Source organism: Enhydra lutris, unplaced genomic scaffold (genome assembly GCF_002288905.1).
Source record: "Enhydra lutris kenyoni isolate GAN:26980312 unplaced genomic scaffold, ASM228890v2 scaffoldscaffold78, whole genome shotgun sequence".
NCBI classification, from domain to species: domain Eukaryota; kingdom Metazoa; phylum Chordata; class Mammalia; order Carnivora; family Mustelidae; genus Enhydra; species Enhydra lutris.
Genome location: NW_019154162.1, coordinates 7,483,728 through 7,509,678, shown reverse-complemented (window position 1 = coordinate 7,509,678; position 25,951 = coordinate 7,483,728). Strand labels below are relative to the sequence as shown.

The 25,951-nt window shown below is 42.4% G+C and overlaps 1 protein-coding gene across 1 annotated transcript; it reads right to left on the bottom strand.

The window, feature by feature from the left end:
* Window positions 1-21,244: 21,244 nt before the first annotated feature.
* Window positions 21,245-24,860, bottom strand: LOC111160863 (serine protease 40). The gene is made up of 3 exons (XM_022524248.1): window positions 24,470-24,860; window positions 22,750-22,916; window positions 21,245-21,562 (listed from the first exon to the last, which is right to left on the bottom strand). Exons 1-3 carry the CDS (start codon window positions 24,858-24,860, stop codon window positions 21,245-21,247), a joined length of 876 nt encoding a protein of 291 aa, XP_022379956.1.
* Window positions 24,861-25,951: the final 1,091 nt, after the last annotated feature.

Below are 25,951 nucleotides of genomic sequence, written 5' to 3'. Positions count from 1 at the left end.
CATGGGTGAATGCAGCACTCAGAGCCTAGGAAAAAGATTTCTGAGGGCAGAAGAAGATGCTCAGCACATCAGACAATGGGATAGATGAAGGGTCTAAGGTTTCAAGATCAGAAGACTCTGTAGAGTACCATTAGAAGACTCAGTAAAGCATCATCACCTGAGCCCAGCCATGACTGGCTCACCAACCCTTCACCGATATTTGTGCTCCTCTGAGTGGGGAAGAAGCAAAATATGTTGTTGCTGCTGGCATAAGCACCATATGGGGGTCTCCCTACAAGACTGCAGTAAAGCTTCCTTCTGTTCTCTTGTCTTCTCCAACTACCTGTGTGACAGGACAGGTACTTTATTTCATGACTTTAACAATTTCACTAACGAGATCGTGAGAGGCAGAGAAGTGAAGTCAGGTCTCCAGAGATTGGCCCAGAAATGCATTCACACTGAGGGGCAGCTTCAAGAGCTAGGGCAGCTGTGGTAACATGTTCTGGTAGAGTGGAAGTAGGGAGGGCACAGTCTTCAGTGCAGGGCAAGGCCAGCAGAGATGGGAGCAGAGCCTAGAGCTCAGGTGGTCCTTGCTGCTCCCTTTATGGCCTCGAGGACATCTGTTGGAGTTTCTCTAAAAGGGTTTTGGAATTCTCAGTCCCAGACTCTCCCCCTGCATGTCTTCACACTCACAGGAACAGGAATCCTGGCTATGAGCAAGCCTTGCAAGGGCAGCAACCATGCTATCCTCATCAACCATGCTCAGCCCTGGCAAAGTCAGGAGAATATGCTCCTGGACTGGGATCTGGTTCAGGTGTGAAAAGGATCCCTTTGTAACTGACTCAGGCCTCTTGGGCCCCAGACAAAGCAGGTGTCTGCCCAGCCTCTCAACAAGGGTGGGCTTCTGAAGACAGTGAAGAGTCTTCCTACTTTGATTGTGTCTAATCCAGGTTCTGCAGAACCATGCTCTTCACCTCTGTTTTCAAGTGGGCTGTCTGCTGGGAACTCTTCTAGGACCTGAATGTTGACCTTCCTCTTTCAATGTTTCCAGGGCACCTGTGTATGTGCCCAAGCCAGTGAACCATTATGCGAGGAAAAACAGAGCATCTTCTTCATCTCTGGAACTCTAGAGCTGTGCTATTTAGCATGGTAGCCATCAGCCAGATGAGCCTGCTTCCATGTCATCGAGCCCTCTTTCAGGTGTCCGTCAACTCTAGGTGCCGGTGGCCACCATGTTGGATGGTGCAGAGAGAATACCTCCACCCTCCTGGACAGTGTCCTGGGCAGATGCTTTGAGTCCAGCACAACTTTCAGAAAGGGAGAGTAGCAACCTCCATATGATTTATTTCCTCTTTCGGTCTCTCTCTCTCTCTTTTTTAAGACTTTATTTATTTGACAGAGAGAAACACAGCAAGACAGGGAATGGGAGAAGGAGAAGCAGGCCTCCCACTGAGCAGGCAGCCCAATGTGGGGCTTGAACCCAGGACCCCGGGATTATGACCTGAGCCAAAGGCAGACGCCCAAGAACTCAGCCACCCAGGGGCCACTTTTGGTCTCTTTTTATTTATTTTTTATTTTTTATTTTTTTTTAAGATTTTATTTATTTATTTGTCAGAGAGAGAGAGAGAGAGGGAGAGAGAGCAAGCACAGGCAGACAGAATGGCAGGCAGAGGCAGAGGGAGAAGCAGGCTCCCTGATGAGCAAGGAGCCCGATGTGGGACTCGATCCCAGGCGCTGGGATCATGACCTGAGCCGAAGGCAGCTGCTTAACCAACTGAGCCACCCAGGCGTCCCTGGTCTCTTTTTAATTCTCTCTTTTAGTCATAAGCTTCTTTTATAGCTCTTCCCCATTCCTTCCTTCATGACTCTCACCCTGAAAGACCTGGTCTCATCCAGACAGCTAAGGTCACTGGATCTTCAGCGTTCATAAAATCTCCCTACAGACCCTCTCACACACTTTCCTAGCACTGTCCTGGTTTCTGAATGTCAAGCTACATTCTAATGTGTTGAGTAACCCTGCATGCCAAGGTAGCAGGGCTGGGAGTCAGAAGAGCTGGGCCCACCATGCTGGAGTGGCCACAGGAGTGCTGACTCTTCCCTGGGCACTCCCTACACAGGAAATTTCCTGCATTGGGTGGCTCTGGACATGCATGATTGTTTTCTTCCTTTCAGCTCTCAATTTCTTTCCAGCAGGAGTCTGCTTCCAGAAATTCTCTTGTCATGGACTCTAGACAAAGGATTGAAGAAGTAAAAGAGCATGAAAAAGTAGAAGAAATGGGCATGTGGAACAGGTGCACAGAGGAAGCAGAGAAGGCAAGTAAATTCACATATACTTTGTTGCTTTCCTATGTTTTTATTACCACTGCATAAGAATTTTTTCTTAATTGAAAGGCACAGGCACAGTTTGGTGGTTGTGCTAGAAAGAAAAATCCTTACCAGGGCAAAAGAGAAGCATTCCAGGAAGCTGCTCACTGTTGAAATGCAGCTTTCATGACAGGACTGTCTTGAGTGGAGGGCTGGGCAGAAAGAAAGGGTCATCTTTCTACTCCTGTTCCATGAAACCTGAGACAACCAGCTCAGGTTGTCATTATTTCCCTGTCCAGGCAACCTGACCCTGAAAGCTGCCCTGCCCATCACGCAGGTGAAATGGCTCTGTGTGTTGACACATCACACCCTCAGCACAGAGCAGCAAACAGGCCTCAGTACCTTGTGACCCCTGGGCATTCTGGGGCTCAAGGTCATTTTCCCAGGGCCTGAGAGGCACCTACACATCCACCCTGCTGAACCCCTCTTTCATCTATTTCTGTGACCCCTGTAGATTCCTTCTTGTGCTACAGGTTCTGTCACTGCTCATTTGAGTGCCCAGCCTGGGCCTCAGAGGATCTGGAGCTTGCCCACTGCAGGGGGCTTCTTCTTTTGTTTTTTTTTTTTGTTTGTTTTGTTTTTGCAGGGGGCTTTAATCAGCCATGAGGCAACAACAGAGCTGCCTCTCAGCTACTCCATGAACACTCCTATCTCCCAAGTCAGCTAATGTAGGGCCAGTTATTTCCTTCCTGAATTGTGTGGACTTGGAATGCGCTTTGGTGAATCTTCTTTATATTTAATGTTGGAAGTCCTATATTTTTAATTTAAAATCAATTAACATACACTATCTATATTAAGCAATATTTCCTACCAATGATTTTAAAAATATGTTAACCTTAAATAGAAAGCATCCCAAACCAAGAAAGCTCTTTAATTATTATGAGGCAATTATCCTAGTAACTGCCACTGAGGTCATTCTCTCTCTCATAGTCTTTTAGTCATGCAAAGTCACCATAGATTTCCTGTTAACCATCTGTCCTTACATTCTTTCAAGGCATTTCTTGTCCTAAGTTTGGTCATCCCTCTTCAAGGGGTCATGAGAATAATATTGCCTAACTTCTTGCATGATGATTTGAATGCCAAGACTTTTATTCTGTATAAATCAGGTTTTCTAGCTAGAAAATCCATGGCTTACTGTTTCTTCTGTTCAGTGTCTTTCAATACATTACTCCATTTTCTTGTGATACAAAATATGGCTCTCAGGAATGTGGATGACATTCTCATTTCCCTTCCTTTATATGTCATTTGCTCTTTTTTCCTAGATGCCCAAGGATTTCCCTTTTCCTTGTTTTAAATTTTACATTAAATTTAATTTTAATTTGATTTTCTCTCAATGATTTTATGAGACTACGTCTTGCCATTTGTCATTCTGAATCAGTACTCAGGGTGCTCTGTTGATATACAGTTTGAAAGCACTACTGTGTTTCCAGGAAACTTTCTGTATTTTTATTTTAACACTTTTAGTCTTTGCTTTGTTTTTCTCACAGGTACTCCAATTATTCATTTTCTCTCCTTAGCCTCACATTTTGACATTTTCTCTCAAATCTTGTACTCTCTTGCTTAGTTTCTTTTTTAGGATTTTCCTCTTGCTTTCCATTCTCATACAACATTGTCTGCTGCCTTGTGCTTATTGGTTTACATTTCATTTATGAAGTGATGTTTCAATATGCTGCTGCTTCTTCCCTAAGGCCTGTTCTTTCATCACTGAGTTTTTCTAACTCTAATTTATGGTGTCATTTAATATCCTGTATAATTTCCTTAATGCCTTTCTCTTCATTTTTTAAAAAAGCACACTAAAATAGATGAAGTCCGTCAAGAAACGATGCTTTCATTTTCTGCAGTGGCGCTATTCTAAAGTTACTCCCCTTTCCTCTACAGCCCTACTGCCTGGGATTTGAAAGCACTATTTTCTGTCACTAAACTTGTTTTCTTGGATTTGTGGAAAGCAGTGTGACTTAAAGAGATCTGCTAGCCTCACAGAGCTCTTTCTCTCCTACTGTTGCTGTGAAGTGCTAAAAAACCCATGGAAGCTTGTTTCTGGAAATTTTCCAGCTGTGTCCCCCTATCCCTCATTCATAGGGCTCTGCTCTTTTGCTACTTCTACTGCAACTGTCCTTCTCTATTTTGGTTCTGTTCTTCAATGTAGTGAGTAGCCTGTACAACTTGGAAGGGACAACTGCCTTCATCTTCCCCAAATCTATAGCTACTCCTTTACATGGTTATCTATTTTTAGATTCATTTAACTTTAAAGTGATTTTTAATTATATACATGTTTTCTAATTATTTCATTTTATAATTTCTTTTAGGTTTATTTTTATTAAGTACTTTATTCTTATACTTATTGATTTTTAGTTTTTCATTTATTTTAGTCATGGGTTTTCTTTTATTTTTTTTAAACTTATTTTGAGTCTTTTGATTTTAGAGTCGTCAATGTTCATTTCATTTATTTTATTTTAAAAAGTAGAATAGATTAACTTATATGGCAAATATAATCTTCTCTGCTAGGTTTTTGAAAAAAAAAAAAAAAAAAGATAAAAGATCCCAGCTCAATGAAGCTTATGGTCTTAGGCATACTTCTCTGTCACACTATGTTAGGAGGTAGATGCTCCATGATATGGGGAAAGAAGGCCTCCGGTCATCCTATCTTGCCAAACTGAACATTAGACAATTTGCATTACAGGCCAGAGCAAGGATAGGTGGAGTTCTAGTATTTTCAGTGCACCATACTCAGGAAGAGCCTCTTCCAGAGTAGGGCCTGGATGGTAGAGAGTCCAATCTTGGCCACACTTGCCAGGAACGTCCCCTTGACAACAATCAGCTGAGTTCAAGATGAAAGACTGGCATCCTTCCTCTTGTAAGAGGATGCTGTAACCCTCAAACTGGGGGACAGAGCCCTGTGCCCTTGGCTACAGCTATCTGGAGTGGAATTTGTTTCATGCTGAGCTGGGGATGGTGAAGAAAAAAAGTAGGTTGTGGTTCAAGTGTCACAGACTTTTACTGTTCTTACTAAGTTTTTGTAGGTTCTCTTGAATACATTTTCCTTCATTTGCTATATGTCCATAAGACCATTGCTATACCCTTTCATTTAAAAAAAAAAAAAATCATCGTCACTATTTTCACTGGAGAGTTGGTCAAGAGAGCCATGCTATAAGTGATAGTCCTAGCTGTAGTTTTGAGGTTATCTGTTATTCAGCAAGTGATAACAGATACAATGGCAATGAATATTTAAAAGTTAACAGATACAAGGAAATGATTAGAGGTATATGAAATGTTTGACATTTATGAAGTCTGAAATCTTTGTCCATTTCTGCTTTATCTTATATCTTCTGGTTACTTCATGAGCTTTGTTTCCTTTCATGGTTGGTTCTGTTTGACCATATTCTGGTTTTTATTCTTGGCAAAACAAATTACAATGAATTCCTTACACCAGGAATGAATGTACCCTCCTTTAGAGCAACTCAGCATTGTGTCAGCCAGGAGGCTGGAGCCCTATCAGTCACAGACCACCTCAAATGACATTCATACCTTGATGTTGTTGGTTGACAGATGCCTAGCTCATCAAACTGCAAGGGCTCATCTACCTGTTCCTTTGCTTTCTCCTTTCCACTCTTTCCCTGCATGCTCCTGGGCTTGAGGAGACCAGTGTGTCTTATTTTGTTAGGCTCTTTGGGATCCTGGTGTAATATGAGGAACATTTCCTATAAAATTCTTGATATGGTTAATTTTATGTATTGACCTATTTGGTTCACAGTGTCCAGATAGTTGGTCCAACATTATTCTAGATATTTCTGTGAAAGAGTGTATTTTGGATATGATTAATACTTAAATCAGTGGACTTTGAGTAAAGCATAGGTCTTTCCGTAATGCAGGTGGCCCTCACCTCATCAGTCAAAGGCCTAACTACAACAAAAGACAAACTGTCCCAAAGGAAGAAGGTTATTATACCAGCCGACCACTCCAAACTTGAACTGTAATATTCTCTCTTCATAGGTCTCCAGCCTAACAACCTTTGAACTTGGTATTAAAATACCTGTGGGATTTTTAACTTATGGAAGTGACTGTATGATGATACAAAGATGCAAATGACATTGAGGAATTTTTGTTACTTGCATTTCCCAGGAAGAAGAGGAGGCATGCCACTTCACACAGGTAATGAAACACCAGTTTGTTCAGGAGACAGAAGTAGGAGTGAGGTTAAGCATAACCCAGAGCCTTTACTGTGGTTTCCATGGACAAAGCAAGGCAGAGCAGGGGAAACAGTCTAGGATTGGCCAGTTTGAAAAATGTCAACCGGCTCTAGGCTATAAGGGTGGTTTTTATTTGTCTGACACCTACCTTTGCAGTGATTTAGAATAAGAGAACTATTGATTTCATTGGATGAGAGTGAGATAAAGAAGGTGTTAAGGTAAGGCCTTGGGATTGGTTGGTTTGCATATGAAAGGTATGTTACCAGTTGATTATTATCTTCATGAATAGAACAGCTCTCCTTGCCAACCTCTAGTAAGATGTCTGGTCACCATAAAATAAAGAAAATTAAAAATATGATTAATATAATCTTGAATTGCAATATCAGCTCTTCCAAGGTCTGAGCCTGCCAGACCACCCTACAGTTTTTGCATTTGTACTCTCCATAATCATGAGCCAATTCCTTAAAATAAATTTCCTCCTCCCCCCACTCAATGTATAGATAGATATTGACATAGATACATATCTCATATATTTGTGTATAGATATCCAATTTGTTCTCTGAAGAACCCAGATAATAAGCTTCTTTCCTGCAGCCTCTGCAGATATCTCCTGAAGCCCAGTTATGAACTCCAAGAATATCCTTGCAGCATAAAGAACATTGGGAATCAGATATTCTGATTATACTCCAGTTGCAGGCTTTCTCTCAGAATTTGGCCTATCAGATCCCTGCTATTTTTCTACCTCTTCAATACCTTTATGAAGATTTTTTAAGACTTTATTTTTTCTTTGTTGTGCCTTTTTAAAAAAGATTTTATTTATTTATTTGACAGATGGAGATCACAAGTAGGCAGAGAGGCAAGCAGAGAGAGAGGAGGTAGCAGACTGCTAAGCAGAAAGCCTGATGTGGTGCTCCATCCCAGGATCTGAGATCATGACCTGAGCTGAAGGCAGAGGCTTAACCCACTGAGCCACCCAGGTGCCCCTTTTTTGTGCCTTTTTATTGAAATTCTAGTTAGTTAACATATAGTGCAATATTAGTTTTAGGTATACAATACAGAGATTCAGTACTTCAATATAACACCCTGTGCTCATCACAAGTGTCCTCTTTAATCCCTATTAGCCATTTAACCCATGACCCACCTCTCCTCTGGTAACCATCTATAATGGTTTGTTCTATTTTGTTTGCCCTCTATTATTGAGTACCTCTCTATATAAGATTTTATTTTTAAAGTAATCTGTATGCCTAATGTGGGACTCAAATTCACAACCCCAACGTCAAGTGTTGGATGCTGAAAAAGTGTCCAAGATGGAGGAAGAGTAAGAGATCTTAGTTTCTTCTAGTCCCAGGAATTCTACTAGATAGCTATCTAAACATTCTGTACACCTATGAGCTTAACCTGAGATCTAAGAAAATAATAGCTATAACTCTAGACATAGAAAAGTGATCACTTTCTGCAAGATAGGAGCTGTGGAGAAGTGAATCCCAGATAATATATGGGAAGATAGACTGTGCGGGGAGGGATCCTCTGTCAGATGGCTACCAGTAAGTGATATAGTGGTGGAGCACAAAATTAGAACTTTTAAAGTTTGCACTGGTGAAGGACATCACTCAGGCTGCTAAGCAGGGGAAGGACCCTCGTTGGGACAGTGTGGTCTCAGGATGCTCGGGGACACAGGAAGAATAGGGGTGCCTGAGTGAGGTAAAGATCCCAGGCATTGGAGTGGGAAAGCTGGCTTCAAAGAATGAGCCCAGGAGCAGGCTCTCAACTCAAGTGCCTACTGTGGCACAGTCAGGCCACTTCTCTCTGAGTAGATGCCCAAAAAGCTGAATAACTGGCAAGACCCCCATGTCCTTCCCCAGGAGGAAAGTCTCAGGAGGGCCACAGGAGTCTGTAGAGTTTGGAGACTCAGAATGGGGGCATGGGCCTGAGATAAAAACACTTGCTCCCAGGCCAGTGAGCATTGAGTGTGGCTGGAGACCATGGAGACAGGTGTGACTGACTGTTTTTCTCTGAGGGCTCACTAAGGAGTGAAGCCCCAAACTTTTGGCTCTGGGGTCAGACATTGGGAGGACACCCTTTTCATTCTCATCCTATAAAGCTGCACAGAAAGCTTTCAGGGATCAAAAACCACATAAAACAAACTGCAGCAGATTAATTAGCCTGGGCCCTGGCAAGGGTGGTACAATTCCCCGTGGAGCAAAGACACTTGAGAGTCAGTGCAACAGGCCCCTCTCCCAGAAGATCAGTAAGAACACACAGCCAAGACCAAGTTTACCAATGACTGATAACTGCAAAACTCCAGGGCTAGGTTAATATAGCACAGAGAATTCATGGCTTTCCCCCCATGGTTCTTAAGTCTTTCAGCTTTAATTTTGTTTCATTTCTTTCCTTTTTCAACCAAATTCTTATTTTATCAACTCCTTCTGCCCCCCCCCCCGCCTCCCCCATGGCAGCAAAGCAAGTTTATTGAGTAATAGCAAAATGATAGTACTTTGAAGGGGACCTAACAGGGTTGCCCTTATTAACTCCTTAAAATCTTTTTTTTATTTTCATTTTACAGTTATATTCTGTCCCTTCATTGTATGTCATATTTTTTTTAATATATATGTTTTTTTCTTTACAATTTTGGAATTCAGTTGCTTCTAATAGACCAAAATACACCCCAAATCTAGTGTACAGTTCTGTTCTATTCATCTGTCGGATCATATTTTTTTATTGTTGTTTTTCTTTCCTTATTCCCTTTTTTGTTTGTTTGTTTTTATGGGGTTTTTAAAATTTTTTGCTAAAGTCTCTCTTTTTTTTAAAGATTTTATTTATTTATTTGACAGAGAGAGAGAGATCACAAATAGGTAGAGAAGCAGGCACAGAGAGATGGGGAAGCAAGCTCCCTGCTGAGCAGAGAGCCCAATGTGGGGTTTGATACCAGGACCCTGAGATCATGACCTGAGCCAAAGGCAGAGGCTTAACCCACTGAGCCATCCAGGTACCCCTTGTTAAAGTCTTTTTAAATGTTCATCTGTACATCCATGTTTTATCCTTTCAATATATTTAGTTTATTTAATCCTATTTTGGATATACAAGTTTTTCTTTCTTTACAATTTTGAGATGTAGTTTCTTCTAACGAACTGACCAAAATACACTCAGGCAATAGTGTATTCCTCTGTCCTGTTCACCTGTCTGTCTATATCCCTTTTGTTTTTAGTGGGGGTGGTGTTTTCTCTTTTGTTTTTCTTATCTTTTAATTTCTATTTTTGTAATTATATTCTATCCTTTCATTGTATTTAACCTTATTTTTATACATGTATGTTTTTCTTTTTTTTTACACTTTTAAGTTCTAGTTTTATACACACAGATTCCAATGTCTTTCTCTATTCTGTTCACTTGTCTGATTATATTCTCTCTCTTTTTTTTAATTTTCCTTGGCTTTAGGTCTCATCCAATTTGTTTAGTGAATTTCGAAATCTCTGGGGATATTGTTGCCATTTAGTGTTTTGCTCTCCCATTCTTCTATTCTCTGGACAGAATGACAAGATGGAAAATTTCACCTCAAAAAAGAGAACAAGAGACAGTACTGACTGCCAGGGGCTTAATCAATATGGACATAATTAAGATGTTGGAACCAGAGTTCACAATAATGATTATAAAGTTAGTTGCTGGCTTTGAAAAAAAACACAGAAGGCAGTAGAGGATCCATTTCTGGAGAAATAAAAGAACTAAAATCTAACCAAGTCAAAATTTAAAAGGCTATTAATAAGATGCAATAAAAAATTGGAGGCCCTAACTGCTAAGATAAAAGAGGAAGAAGAGAGAATTAGTGATGCAGAAGACCAAATGATGGAGAAAAAAAGATGCTGAGAAAAAGAGAGATAAACAACTACTGGATCATGGGGGGAGAATTCGAGGGATAAAGTGATATGATAAAGCAAAGCAATATTAGATTAATTGGGATCCCAGAAGAATAGGAAAGGGAAAGAGGAGAAGAAGGTACACTGGAGCAAATTATAGTGGAGAACTTCCCTAATTTGGGGAAGGAAACAAGCATCAAAATCCAAAAGGCACAGAAAACTCCCCTAAATATCACTAAAAATAAGTCAACACTCCCATCGTATAATAGTAAAACTTAAAAATCTCAGAGACAAAAAGAAAATAATGAAAGCAGCTCAGAACAAGAGGTAGTTAACCTACAAGGGTAGAAACATTAGACTGGAAGCAGACCTATCCACAGAGACCTGGCAGGCCAGAATGGACTGGCATGGTATATTCAGGGTGCTAAATGAGAAAAATATAAAGCCAAGAATACTTTATCCAGCTAACATGTCATTCAAAATAGAAGGAGTGATTTAAAAAAAAAGAAGAAGAAGGAGAAGAAGAAGAAGAAGAAGAAGAAGAAGAAGAAGAAGAAAGAAGGAAAGAAAGAAAGAAAGAAAGAAAGAAAGAAAGAAAGAAAGAAAGAAAGGAAGAAAGAAAGAAAGAAAAGAAAACCTTCCAGGACAAATAGAAACTTAAAGAATTTATGATCATGAAAAGCCCTACAAGGAATATTAAAAGGAATCCACTAAGAAAAAAAGAGCCCAAAAATAACATAGACCAGAAAGAACAGAGACAATATAGAGTAAAAGCCACTTTACAGGTAATATAATGATGCTCAATTCATATCTTTCAGTAGTTATTCTGAATGTCAATGGACTAAATGCCCCAGTCAAAAGACACAAGGTATCAGATTGAAAAAACAAAAAAAACAAAAAACAAGACCCATTGATGTGCTGTCTGCAAGAGACTCATTTTAGACCCCAAAACACCTCCAGACTTAAAGTGAGGGGGTGGAAAATCATTTATCATGCTAATGAACATCAGAAGAAAGCTGGGATGGCTATCCTTGTATCAGATAAATCAGATTTTAAAACAAAGACTATAATAAGAGATGAGGAGGGATAATATATCATAATTAAAGGGTCTATCCAACAAGATCTAATGATTGTAAATATTTATGCCCCTAACATGGTATGAGCCAAATATATAATGCAATTAATAACAAAATCATAGAAATACATCAATAATAATACAATAACAGTAGGGGACTTTAACACACCCCTCACTGCAATAGACAAATCATCTAAGCAGAAGACCAACAAGGAAATAAGGGCTTTGAATGGCACATTGAACCAGATGGACTTCAAAGATATATTCAGAACATTCCATCCTAAAGCAACAGAATAGACATTCTTCTCAAGTGCACATGGAACATTCCCTGAAAGAGATCAAATAGTGGGTCACAAATCAGGCCTCAACCAGTAACAAAAGACTGGAATCAGTCCCTGCATATTTTTGGACCACGAGCTTTGAAACTGGAACTCAATCACAAGAAGAAATGTGAAAAAAATACAAATATCTGGAGGCTAAATAGCATCCTACTAATGAATGAATAGGTCAACCAGGAAACTAAAGAATTTTTAAAAATCATGGAAACAAATGAAAATGAAACAACTGTTCAAAACCTGTGGGATGCAGCAAAGATAGTAAGAGGGAGGTATATAGCAATACAAGCTTTTCTCAATAAATAAGAAAGGTCTCAAATACGTAACCTAACCTTACATTTAAAGGAGCTGAAGAAAGAATAGCAAATAAAGCCTACACCCAAGAGGAGTAGAGAAATAATAAAGATTAAAGCAGAAATCAATGAAATATAAACCAAAAGAACAGCAGAACAGATCAATGAAACTAGAAATTTGTTCTTTGAAAGAATTAATAAGACTGTAAATCCCTGGAGCACCTGGGTGGTTCAGTGGGTTAAAGCCTCTGCCTTCGGCTTGGGTCATGATCCCAGGGTCCTGGGATCGAGCCCTGTGTCGGGCTCTCTGCTCAGCGGGGAGCCTGCTTCCTCCTCTTTCTCTCTGCCTGCTTCTCTGACTACTTATGATCTCTGTCAATAAATGAATAAAACCTTTAAAAAAAAAAAAAAGACTGTAAATCCCTGGCCAGACTTATCAAAAAGAAAAGAGAAAGAACCCAAATAAAATCATGAGTGAAAAAGTAGAGATCATAACCAACATTGAAGAAATACAAACAATTATGAGCAACTATATGCCAACAAATTAGGCAATCTGGAAGAGATGATGGGTGCAGTCCCAGAGATGCATGAGCTACCAAAACTGAAACAGGAAGAAATAGAAAACCTGAACACACCTATAACCAGCAAGGACATTGAAGCAGTAATCAAAAATCTCCAAACAAACTAGAGCCCAGGGCCGGATGGCTTCCTGGGGGAATTATCCCAAACATTTAAAGAAGAAATAATATGTATTCTTCTGAAGCTGTTGCAAAAAAATAGAAATGGGAAGAAAACTTCCAAACTCTTCCTATGGCCAGCATTACCTTTTTAAAAAATATTTTATTTATTTATTTGAGAGAAAGAGAATGAGAGAGAGAGAGAGAGAGAGAGAGCACAAGAGGGAACAGAGTCAGAGGGAGAAGCAGACTCCCTCCTGAGCACGGAGCCTGATGCACAACTCGATCCTGGGACTCCAGGGTCATGACCTGAGCTGAAGAGAGATGCTTAACTGACAGAGCCACCCAGGCTCCCTTGTAGCCAACATTACCTTGATCCCAAAACCAGACAAAGACCCCACCAAAAAGGAAAATTACACACCAATATCTCTGATCATCTTGGATGCAAAAATTCTCACCAAAATTCTAGCCAATAGGATCCAACACTACCTTAAATGGATTATTCACCATGACCAAAAGGGATTTATTCCTGGGCTGCAAGGGTGGTTTAACATCCACAGATCAATCAATGTGTTACATTACATAAATTTTTAAAAAAGGACAAGAATCAGAAGATCCTCTCAATAAATGCAGAAAAAAACATTTGATAAAGTACAGCATTCTTTCTTGATTAAAACTGTTCACAGTGCAGGGATCAAGGGAACATGCCTCAATATCATAAAAGCCACATATGAAGCCTACAGCAAATGTCATTCTCATAGGGGAAAAACTGAGAGCTTTTCCACTAAGGTCAGGAACACAGCAGGGTTGGATGTCCATTACCACCACTGTTGTTCAACATAGTATTAAAAGTCTTAGCCTCAGCAATCAGACACCAAAATGAAATAATAGACACCCAAATCAGCAAAGAAGAAGTAAAACCATCATTCTTTGCAGGTGACGTGATACTTTATGTGGAAAACCCAAAAGACTCCACCCACAAATTGTTAACAGGAATTCAGCAAAGTGGCAGGATATAAAATCAATGCACAGAAATTAGTTGCATTCTTATGTATTAACAATGCGACAGAAAAAAGAGAAATGAAGGTGTCATTCTGACTTAAAATTGCACAAAAACCATTAGATACTTAGGAATAAGCCTAGCCAGAGACAAAGGATCTGTACTCAGAAAACTATAGAACATTTCTGAAAGAAATTGAGGAAGACACAAAGAAATGGAAAAACATTCTGTGCTTATGGATTGCAAAGAACAAATACTGTTAAAATGTCTATGCTACCTAGAGCAATCTACAATTCAATGCAAGATCTATCAAAACACCATCAGCTTTTATCACAGAGCTGGAACAAATAATTCTAAAATTTGTATGGAACCAGAAAAAACCCTTAATAGCCAAAGGAATGTTGAAAAAGAGAACCAAAGCTGGAGGAATCACAATTCCAGACTTCAAGCTCTAGTATGGTATTGACAAAAAACAGACAAACAGACCAATGGAACAGAATAGAAAACCCAGAAATTGACCCTCAATTCTATGGTCAACTAATCTTTGACAAAGCAGGAAAGAATGTCCAATGGAAAAAAGACTGTCTCTTCAACAAATGGTACTGGGAAAATTGGACAGTCAACATGCAGAAGAATGAAACTGGATCATTTCCTCACACCCTCCACAAAAATAGCCTCAAATGGATGAAAGACCTAAATGTGAGACAGGAACCCATCAAAATCCTGGAGGCAAACATAGGCAGCAACCTCTTTGATCTTGGCCCCAGCAACTTCTTGCTAGACACATCTCCAAAGACAAGGGAAACAATGGCAAAAATGAACTATTGGGACTTCATCAAGATAAAAAGCTTTTCCCCACCAAAGGTTTCAGTTGAGAAAACCAAGAGACAATTAACAGAATGGGGGAAGATATATACAAATGTCTTATCAGATAAAGGGCTAGTATCCAAAATCTATAAAGAACTTAACAAACTCAACACCCAAAGCATAACCTGCTCAAGAAATAGGCAGAAGACATGAACAGACATTTCTCCAAAGAAGACATACAAATGGCCAACAGACATATGAAAAAATTCCCCACACCACTCAGCCTCGGAAATACAAATCAAAACCACATGAGAGATACCACCTTACACCTCTCAGAATGGCTATAATTAACAGGTCAGGAAACAACAGATATTGGTGAGGATGCAGAAAAGGGGAACCCTCTTAAACTGGTGGCAGGAATGCAAGCTGGAGCAGCCACTATGGAAAACAGTATGGCGGTTCCTCAAGAAGTTGAAAATAGAGCCACACTATGACCCAGCATTGCACTGTTGGGTATTTATTGCAAAAATACAAATGAGTGATCTAAATGGGTGTGTGGACCCCACTGTTTATAACAGCAAGGTCCACAATAGCCAAACCATGAAAAGAACCCAGATGTCCGTTGAGGGATGAATGGATTAGGATGTTGTGGTATATATAATGGAATATGTTGCAGCCTTCAAAAAATTGAAATCTTGGCATTTGCAATGACATGGATGGAACTAGAGCATATTATGCTAAACGAAATAAGTAAATCAGAGAACGACAACTATCATATGATCTCATCGATATGAGGAATTTAAGAAAAAAACAAAATAAAACAAAGGATTATAGGGGAAGGGAGGAAAAAATAAATAAGACAAAACCAGAGAGAGAGACAGACAAACCATAATAGTCTCCTAATGATAGGAAACAAACTTATGGGTTGCTGGAGGTTAAGAAGTGGGAAGGGGTGATGTAACTGGTGACAGACATTAGGGAGGACATGTGATGTAATGAGCACTGGGTAGTATGTAAGATTGATGAATCACAGTTCTCTACTGCTAAAACCAATAATACTTTATATGTTCATTAATTTAAATTTAAATATGTAAAAAATAAAAGTGTTGTATACTCCACTTACTGTGCCATCCAGGTGTCCCATGAAGATTTTTTTAATGAATTAGTGAAAACATTCAATTAATTTTTTTAAGCATTAGAATGGGGTTTAGAAATCTAGACCTCCCTATAGCAGTTACTTCTTGTTTGTCCCTCCAGGCAAACTCTCCACCCATCCCAGTACTTCTGTGGGATGGAATTGGGAAGAAGAAAGGTCTGACAGGCTCCTGTGCTCACTGGCTACATGGTTTCAGCCAGTGGAGAGCCTCAGCTAAAGAACTGAGGAAGGGATTAGAGTGGTCACAGTGTTTATTTCCATGAAAACCCTATTTGTGAGTTTTCTTCACTTAGTTGTATCCCTCAGCTGCTGATCCCTGCTCCTCATTCCCCCTACCCTGCCCCTTAGGGCTGGCAGTTGTGGGGTAGTAGGAACAGTGGGGGAGAGGGTGAAAAGGGCAATGGGGATTGACAAAAGCTCTGTTGCTCCTGCTTATGCCAGGCTACTGAACCAGCTTCCTCTTCTCCATATACCCCATCATACTTTGATAATTAGTTCTTTGATAAAGAAATTCCACAAATGATCCTACCATAAGTGTGGCAACTCCAAAGTCCATACTTCTGTAATGTCCACAGAAAATAGCAATTGCACGCCTCTCTGATCTGTGTTTATCCTGTTATTTACCTAATCTATTGTGCCCTTTAATTCAACCATTCTATTTTTCATATGCAATATTTTGACTTGGTTCTTTCCTGTGGTTTTCTTGGGTCTTATTGCTAGTGATATTTTCCTATATCCACAAGGAGAGATTTATTGTGTTTATTACTTTTCTGGAGTATGTCTCTTCCACTATTTTTATTTCAAATAATATGTAATGTTCATTCTGTTGTATGTCTTAGGCAGTCTTCATATTTCACAGGTATATAGTAATTTTTGCATGTGTGCTCACATTCCCAATGGGTTAGCAGCTAATCTGTCACTATTTGGTACTGTGCATCAGAGAAGGACAGAAGTCCTTGTTAGGTCCCCCCAAAAATGGGTACCCCAATAATGGGTCCGTGATTAAAGGAGCGAGACTGATACAAAGCAAAGGTCAAGCAAAGCTTTATTTCATGCCAAGCATCAAGAATCAGACTGACCATCAAACAGACTGGTTGGGACGTCCCTTACAGAGGACAACCCCTCCCTGCTTTCCAGACAAACTTTATAGAGCAAAGGCCATGTGGTTGGGCCTGGCCACACACAGGTGGCTAATTGAATTACAATTCACCCCACAGTAGCCATGGAAACTAGCCCATCACCTTGGTAGCTAGGAGATAGTGTAAGGGTGTACTCAGCCAGAGCGAGCCATTTTGTTGTTTATGCAGTAAACTTAAATTGAACCTGCCCCTTCCCCCAAGAGGAAAGCACTTAGAAACAGAATTGGTGAAATAGGGCCAAATAGCCCCCGATAACGGAGTCCAGATTCAAGGACGTGTCTGGCCAGATGGAAATGTCCAATCAAGGGAAAGCACACGTATTACCTCCCTACCCGCCAAGGACATGTTCGGCCAGGTAAAGACATCTAATCAGGAAAGCACCTCCCTAACCACCCAAGAATGTGGGCCCTACCTTTTGGGTGCCAATTCTGACCAGGGTAATAGGCTAGTTCAAATAACTACTATGGGGTAGAATGTAATGGCCACCTGTGTGTAGCCTGGCTCAACCACACGGCCTTTACTCTATAAAAGTTAGTTTGTGAGGCTGGGGGGGGGGGGTCGCCTCTTTGCAAGAGACGGCCCTGGCCAGTCAGTTTGATTCTCGATGATTGGTGTGAAATAAAGCTTTGCTTAACCTTCGCTTCGTATCAGTCTTGTCCTTTTGTCTATGGACCCTTTGAATAGTATGCACCCCCACTGATCAGATGTCTCCACCTGGCCTGACCCACCCTTGTATCTGGGCTTTGTTACCTGGAGCTGTTTTCCAGGACTTGTTTTTAAGTCCCCTGGGGGAAGGGGAGCAGGGACTGTTTAAGGGTTAAACAACAAAGTTATTGTTTAACCTCAATGGAAGCCTCTGGCTAAAATAAAAATATAAAATATGTCCTTACAGTCCTGATGAGTTCAAAGAAAAGGAAGGGTGACCTCAGAGCAGAGGATCCCAGGCACCACAAAGACACTCTTAACTTCTCTTCCATAATGCCTCCTGCCAGGCAACTCCTATAGCCAGAATTCAAGTTTAAAGTCCTTAGAAGAAATTATGGAGGACCCTGCAAGGAAGGGTAGAAGTGGGGACACAGAAGGCTCTTACTCAAGGTGGCTGTATGGACCTACACACTAGTTGATATGGCCACCCTGCAACATACTGGCACCTGGGAAATATTAGACAGCATTTGTCATAGGGTATGGGATGGGAAAAGAGCAGAACAGGTAAAAATCTTTCTTCAAGCCCATTCTCACGTTGCCCCACCTTCTTCCCTCAGCTACAGGACACTTCAGGATCACCTTTAGTTTCTCCAGGTTTCCTCACTGATTCCAGATTTTCCTCTCACCTCCCCTTCTCACCCACAGTTTCTTTGGGGATGTGAGCCAGTAGCCCCTTAGGATCTCCTGATGGCAGGTCTGGTGAAACCCACTGCAGTGACACATTCAGCCTTTCCCTCAACTGCAGACTCACCAGCCCTGCAGACCTGACCTGAACCTTAACATCACTCTTGTTACTTGGGATCTTCCCTTGCCACTGACCAGGGCCATGTTTGGGACAGACAAGCCTCTCATGGTACTTCTCACAGGTAGCCTGAGAAGGGAAGTCACACAGGGCCTTGATGTGACTGTGTTAGAGGGAAGACCTCTGAGGTCCTTAAAGAGATCTGGGTTGGATTTCTGTTCTCCTATTTACTACCTACATGACCTCAGGCAAGTTACTTGACCATGCTAGGCCTCAGGCCCATATCTGTAAAAAGAGATCAAACCTGAATAGTAATACTGAGCACTGAAGCTGGCTGTGGGTAACAGAGAAATAGGCTGGAGTGTGGCTGTGATTTAGCAAATCTGCAGAGTGGACTAGAAATGAATTTTCATCTATGAGTTAGGGGTCCCAAGACCCTTCGTGGAGGAGCAAGTAGTCACACCATTCCATGCTTCACACAGAAGCATAGCTATTGATGGACCAAACAGAAGTCTCTATTTGAGAGAAAACCAATACAGTTACCATGAGTTGAGGAAAGTGGCTGTTCCAGGGGCAGCAGGTGGCTAGTGCTCCAAATCTGAACTAAGCGCTGACTCCTACCTCAGGGCCCAACAACCCGGTCATGGAGCACCATAACTGAGTTTACTAACAGGGAGGGAATTTTTTTTCTCACTTAACAGATACTGCTGAGCTGGGAAGGAAACATTTGCATAAATAGCAGAGGGCTTAAAGCCAGCCAGATTCTGGTGACAATGTGCCTGATACTGTAAGGACTTATTTTAGCCAGTACACTCCCATCCAGGTTAAACAATAACCTTGTTGTTTAACCCTTAAACTGTCCCTGCCCTTCTTCCCCCAGGGGACTTACTAAAAAACAAGTCCTGGAAACCAGCCCCAGGTAACAAAGCCCAAATACAAGCGTGGGTCAGGCTAGGTGTAGACATCTGATCAGTGGGGGATGCCTACTGTCTCCTTAGTTACCAAGGAGTATGGGCCCCGCCCTCTGGGCACCTTTGGGCGCCAATTCTAACCAAGGTGATAGGCTAATTCAAGTATCTACTAGGGTAAATTGTAATTCAATTGGTCACCTAGCATGACTGTGCAGCTTTCTCTGTGTGTTACAATTTCATTGGCCACCTGTGTGTGGCCAGGCCCAACAACATGGCCTTTGCCCTTAAAAGCTAGTCTGTGAAACAGAGAGAGGTTGCCCTCTCTGTAAGAGGCTGGTCAGTTTGATTCTTGATGCTTGGCATGAAATAAAGCTTTGCTTGACCTTTGCTTTATATCAGTCTCACTCCTTTAATCACAGACCCATTATTGGGGGACCTAACAGTTACTTGACCTGTTCTCACCTTCTGGAGAGAGTCTAGGCTGTTTGAGGGACAAGAGTGGAAGGAATTTGCACAGAACACCTGATGGCACTGTAGATACAGAGGGTCTGCAATGATTGGGGGCTGCCCCCTGATCAGCAAGTATTCAGGTTTGTGGTCTCCAGTTGTGAGACCCTTCTGAGCATTCTGCTAACTAGTTAAGGTTCTGTGACCCAGACATGTTTTGTAAGGGCCTACTTAGCCAGAGCGAGCCATTTTGTTGTTTATGCAGTAAACTTAGATTGAACCTGCCCCTTCCCCCAAGAGGAAAGCGCTTAGAAACAGAACTGGTGAAATACAGCCAAATAGCCCCAATAACGGAGCACAGATACCAGGACATGTCAGGCTGGGCAGAGATAACAGAGCCCAGATACAAGGACATGCCCGGCCAGGTGGAAACATCCAATCAGTGAAAACACACGTATTACCTCCCTACCCACCAAGGATGAGCCAAGCCAGGTGGAGACATCCAATCAGGAAAGCACCTCTCTAACCACCCAAGAATGTGGGCCCTGCCTTTTGGGCGCCAATTCTGACCAGAGTGATAGGCTAGTTCAAATAACTATTATAGGGTAAATTGTAATTCAATTGGCCACTTGTGTGTGGCCAGGCTCAACCACATGGCCTTTACTCTATAAAAGTTAGTCTGTGAGACTGGGAGGGGTCGCCTCTTTGCAAGAGACATCCCTGGCCGGTCAGTTTGATTCTCGATGCTTGGTGTGAAATAAAGCTTTGCTTGACCTTCGCTTTGTATCAGTCTCGTCCTTTTGTCCACGGACCCTTTCAGTTTGTAGAGAGCAGCTCAGGTCATGGATTGGGCTCAGTGGTGGCCCAAGTCAAGAGTCAGCCAGACCTCAAGCTATGCCAAGTCCCCAGGGGGTGGTAGGCTAGGCTTTGAGAGACTGCGGAAAGACAGAGCTATGGGTATAAGGGGGATAGACTGAGAGCTAACTTCTCAGGGTTAGAGAGTAGAGCTTTAGAGCGCAGCTGAGCTGAGACTTGAGACTTTAGCCTGGTGGCCAGAGCTCTTCACAGTCTACCTCAAGTAGAGCCTTTCCAAGGGAACCTATGTGACCTGTGGGCCTGGAATATCCTTCAGCTCATGTCACATCATCTACTCTAGGAGGACCCATCCACATTAGTTCTTTGTGGAATCTAAGGCATGCTACTTCCTCTATGAGGTGAGACTCTGGCCCCTAAGCCATGATAACTCTTCAGGAAGAATCCCCAAGTCTAGTGGCTCACCTCTGGATGGCCACCAAACCCCCCTGAGTGTCCCTGTCCTTCCCTGCCCCCAGTCCAGGGAGGAGGGAGATCTTCTTGTGCTGAGGAGCTTGAAGGACAGTAGTGTGGGGGTGGAGGGAAGACAGGTCCAAAACAGGAGCAGGAAGCTTATTTGACTATTTTTATTTTGTCAGGCCTGTAGCAATCCACAGATGGACAAGTGAGTTCAGAGATGGACAGAGTTAAGAAGAATGCAGAGTCTATTGGAACTAACATAGACAAGTTTGTGGGGGAAGGGGCAGGAGGGGCACCATGGGGTCCATCACAGTGTCCTTAGGGAAATCAGCAGCAGAAGGAAGGTCTGTGAAGACACAAGGGTTATGTAGGTGGTGGGCTTGTGGACCATGCCCAGAGAAGTGAAGTCACTCAAAATAGGAGGTTTTTCCTGAGGAGGAGCCAATGAAGGATGGGGATTGGGCGAGGTGCTCTGCTTCTCACTGATCCAGTTGGAGAAGTAGGTGATCCTGGTGAAGACGCTGGGACTTATGGGGTAGTGGCAGGCCTGGCTCCAGCTAGACAGTCCCATCAGAAACCAAGTACTACTGTTCAGCTTGCAGACCAGGGGGCCCCCAGAATCTCCCTGAGGAAAGAGGCAGTATGAGTTGTGAGAACAAAGATAAAGGAGGATACAGCTCCAGAGGAAAGCAATGGTTTTCTAGGTTTGCTATGGTCATGCTACCTCACCTTGGGCTATCCACTTCCCTCTCTGTGTCTCAGTTTCCCTACCATAAAAGAGAAGGATTCCACAGCAGAATACATTCTTAACACATATCCAATAACATTCTCAGGTCCTACAATTCAGTAGGAAAGGCACACAACCCCATAGAAATAATGGCAAAAATCTTGAATAGATACTCTTTAAAAGAGGTAATATATAGATGAAAAAGCACTCATCTCCATCATTCACCAGAGAAATAAAATAAATAAAATAAAATAAAATAAAAATCACATGTAATTGTTAAATTGAAAATGGCGGGCAATATGAAGTACCAGAGACAACATGGAGTAAGAACAGCTCTCAGCCACTGTTGGTGGAAGTGCAAATTGGTGCCAAGCAGGTTAGAAACCTGCTTTTCAGTGTCTATGAGAGATGAAGCTTGCTTATGGCACAGTAATTCTACTCCCAGGGTTACACCCAACCCAAATATGAACCCATGTGCACTAAAACATATGCACTAGGGTGTTCATAGCAAATCTATCTGTAATGGTTTCAAGTGGAAGCTATCCAAATGCCACCAAGACTAGAATGGATGGATAAAATGACAGTATATTCACACAGTGGGTATAGGCAGTAAATGAACAATGTAAACCACACCTAAGATGAATAAATCTTTCAAACATGATATTGCCTGGAAGAGACCAGATGAAGATGTATTCTATATAATTCCATGTATGTAAGTGTCAACACTAATCCACAGTGCTTCGGAAGCCAAAGCTACTCTCAAGAAGTTAGTGACAGAAAGGTGGTATGAGGAGGACTCTTTGGGTAACAGTTTACATGAGCATGCCAATTTCTAAAAATATATCAAACAACACATTTGTAAATTATACCCTTTTCTATGTATGCTATATACTTCAATAATTTATTTTTAAAGAAGACATGTATGGTATTAACTAGTACTCTTTGGGGGCTTCTGACTTTCAGCTCTGACACTTCAGGCTAGGGTGGGCTTAGGAGGAAGAAGCCAGGGGCTAGGACCAGGTTCAGAGAAAACAGAAGGGGACAAACAACACAGGAGAAGACAGGCAGTCTGAGTTCCCACTTACTTGGCAGATGGACTTTCCTGTCATGAGGTCCCCAGCACAAAACATATCCTCGTGTATAGAATATTCACTGCTGCTGGAGTCTGGCAATTGGAAATACATTTTACAGACCTCACTGTCAATAATGCCAACTTCTCCTTCTTGCAGCTGGAATGGTGGAGCCAGGAAATCTGCAGCAGAGTTTGGGTCGGGGAGAGGACAAATATGGGGTGGAGCCTGGAAGGAAGGCTAGCTCCCTCTGAAACAAGCTGCCAATTCTAGCTGACAGGATTGGGGAAGTCTCTCAGAGGACTTGCAAAGATGAGGGGACAAGATGTTCAAGACAGACAAAAGAGCAAATGAGGGGCCTGCAATAGGGGCCAGGAGGGAGGCATATGTGGCTGCAATGGGGTGGGAGTGCGGATTGTAAAAGATGAGGCAAGGTCATAGCAGGGTCTAGAGCAAGCAGGGTCTCCTCACCATCTGAAATGTGGATTTCAGATTTCATTCTAAGCACACTGGGAAACCACCAAAGGGTCTCCTTATGTTTTCAAAGTAATTAATGTGGCAGCTATGCAGAGCTAGAAATAGAAGCACAGAATGTGGAAGCTGGGAGTCCAGGCTCAGTTGCACTGATGTGCCCACTAGATGCCAGGTGGATTGAGGTAGTATGACCAATAAGACACGGCCCAGCCTCAAGGAGCAACTGGTCTGTGGATGTTTCCCATGTGGATTCTATTTCCACACACTGCTCACAGATCTGACTGGTGTTTGCATGGGGCAGCACAGTGTCACAATGACAGCTCCCTCCTAGGGTGTGCTTGCCATATGCAGCCCTCACATGTTCTTGGGGGCCGCCCAGGCCCAGCAGCTGTAATCAGGGGAGGGTGTGGAGGAAGGAGAACTGTAGACTCCGTCTGCTCCTTCTTTCCTGCTCTAGCCTGTGACATCCCCTCATGCCCCAATTCCTACCCTCTGACCTATCCTGCAGAATCCTCCTTGCTCTGCCAGTGGTTCTTCTTGAGTGATAGTCCATCCCAGAAGGGTGTCTCTGGAAATGCTGGAGAGTTGGCTGTTCATATGTCTAGAGACTGGGACTGACATTTAGTGGCCAGAAGCACAGAAAAACAAGTCTCGCCCCAAATGTCCCCACTGAGACACTCAGCCAGATCCTGGCAAACCTATAACCCTACAAATCATACCAAATCTACATTCCAGTTTCTTCACTCTACATTATATTTTCTAAGTCAAAAGTATTCACCATTGTGTAAAAAGGACCACCATTTCTCCAGTGTCACCCTAAAAATATACAAGCCAGCAAGCTGGCAAAATGGGAGTTTTACTTGAGTTAATGGATAAGGGGATGTGAGAGTTACAGAGGAAAATATCCTTAAGCTATAAACACCCCAACTTCGCCTCCCGGGCCAGCAAGCAGGCCTGCTTTGATTTCCCTACTGCTGCTCCAAGAACCTCCCATGGCAAGGGAAGCCTAAGAGGTGTTTGGTGAAGCCTTGGAGGAGATTGACATGGTCCCAAGCAGAACCTTGGAGTCTGAGTGGAATCCTGAATGGCTTGGAGTCAAAGAGCCCAAGTTCCTGATTCTGAAAGTTACAGATACTCAGACTTTTTGATCCATGGGCAGAAGAAAACTTGAAACTTGAAATGGACATGATATCAGGGCTGAAAGGGCCCTACAACCCTCCTTCTTGGCCTTTGCCCCCCTGCCTGTCCTACCCCTACTCACCACCCTCAGTGATCATTCCCCAGCCTGTTATCCAGCAGCTGCTGTGAAGGGGTAGCTTCGTGGTTGGCCCTGGGAGGCAGGCAGGAAGAATGTGGGATGTAAAGTTCACAGACAGATGCAGTTGCAACAGGGCGATGTCACTGCCCATGAAGTAGTGTTTGTTAAATTCATTGTGAACAATGAGTCGATACACTGTCATCTGCCGGCTATGCTCAGTGGGATGTTGGAGCCGATGGTACCCGAGCAGGATCCGGTAGTCAGATGGTTCATGGGACCTGTTGTGAGAAACTGCATTATCACCTGTCTCCTCTGTGTGCTGCACCCTTGTACCCTCACCTGACTGTCTAACCCCCAACTCCCTCGACCCTTGTAAGCAACCAGACACCACCATTTTTCCAGAGGTAGCTCTCTCCTCCCTAATAATCTTGCCAGTTGGGTTGGATGCCTGTCTGTAACCTCAGAACATCTGTCCTTTGAAAGTGTTTGATGGCTTCCCCTGTATGTCCCCAAATCAAAGGAGCAGAAAATCTCAGTGCTGGAAAGAAAGAGCAGAGCACATAAAACTATACCTCTTCATTTTAGAGTAAAGAATACTTGGCTCATTCCCAGCTCTGATCAGAATACTTGGAACATCCCATGTCTTGAAGTAGTTTTCAAAGACCCCATTTCTCAAGCCATGATCCATTCCCTCTTCCCTGTCTTCACATACACATACTTCTTCAAGCCTGTCCCCATCTGGAGACAGGCATTCAGTGAGTCTGTGTGGAGCAAATAGGGGAACTCATGTAACTGAACTCCTTGTTTCTGGAACATGAGCAACTTTCCAACACAAATGGCCTGTTTGTGCTGCTACTTTGCCCAGATTCCACATGTCTATACTCTCCTCCCATAAGGCCTCTTTAGTTCCAAGACCCTATTCTGATGGGATGCATGGCATTTCCCCTGATACTGGCTCAGAATCCATTCTCTTGTATATTCCGGCCTCTCCATTCTGCATCAAAGTAGTTGGGTTTATGTCTCACTTTCCTGATAGTATTAGAAACGTCAAGGTCTGCATCTCCACATCCTCCACAGGGAGCCTCAGATGGGGCCTGGCACCCATGGGTGTTGAATCAATGAACAGAACCCAAGTGGGGTCTCAAATCTATTTGATGCCGATAGCTCTGACCTCCTCTGACTTGGAGCATGATGTTCTCCCTGCTCCCTCTGGGCACAGAGTAAGTTCAGGATACACTTGAGGAGCTGCGCACTCTCCTAACTGTCTGCATCCTGTCTCCCAGGACAGAGACCATTTGCTTCATGCCTCACTCTGGCCTATAGGGGCAATGATGACTACAGGATCTCTTAGGCACATAGTTCTACAGCATGACAGGAATTTCTGGGTACTGGTTAAATAAGCAGTGGATACCTCCAGAGAGAAATGTGCTAGAATGGTGGGTGGTTAGGACCTAGGGATCTCTGACAGTTGTGCTGATGATGACC

Excerpts from the sequence above, each read along its gene's own strand:
- LOC111160863 (XM_022524248.1), bottom strand. The coding sequence starts at position 24,860 with ATGGTGGTGTCTGGTTGCTTACAAGGGTCGAGGGAGTTGGGGGTTAGA. Across the intron at positions 22,917-24,469 it reads GGGAATGATCACTGAGGGTG|ATTTCCTGGCTCCACCATTC; the intron begins GTGAGTAGGGGT and ends ACTCTGCTGCAG. Across the intron at positions 21,563-22,749 it reads CAGGAAAGTCCATCTGCCAA|GGAGATTCTGGGGGCCCCCT; the intron begins GTAAGTGGGAAC and ends CTCTTTCCTCAG.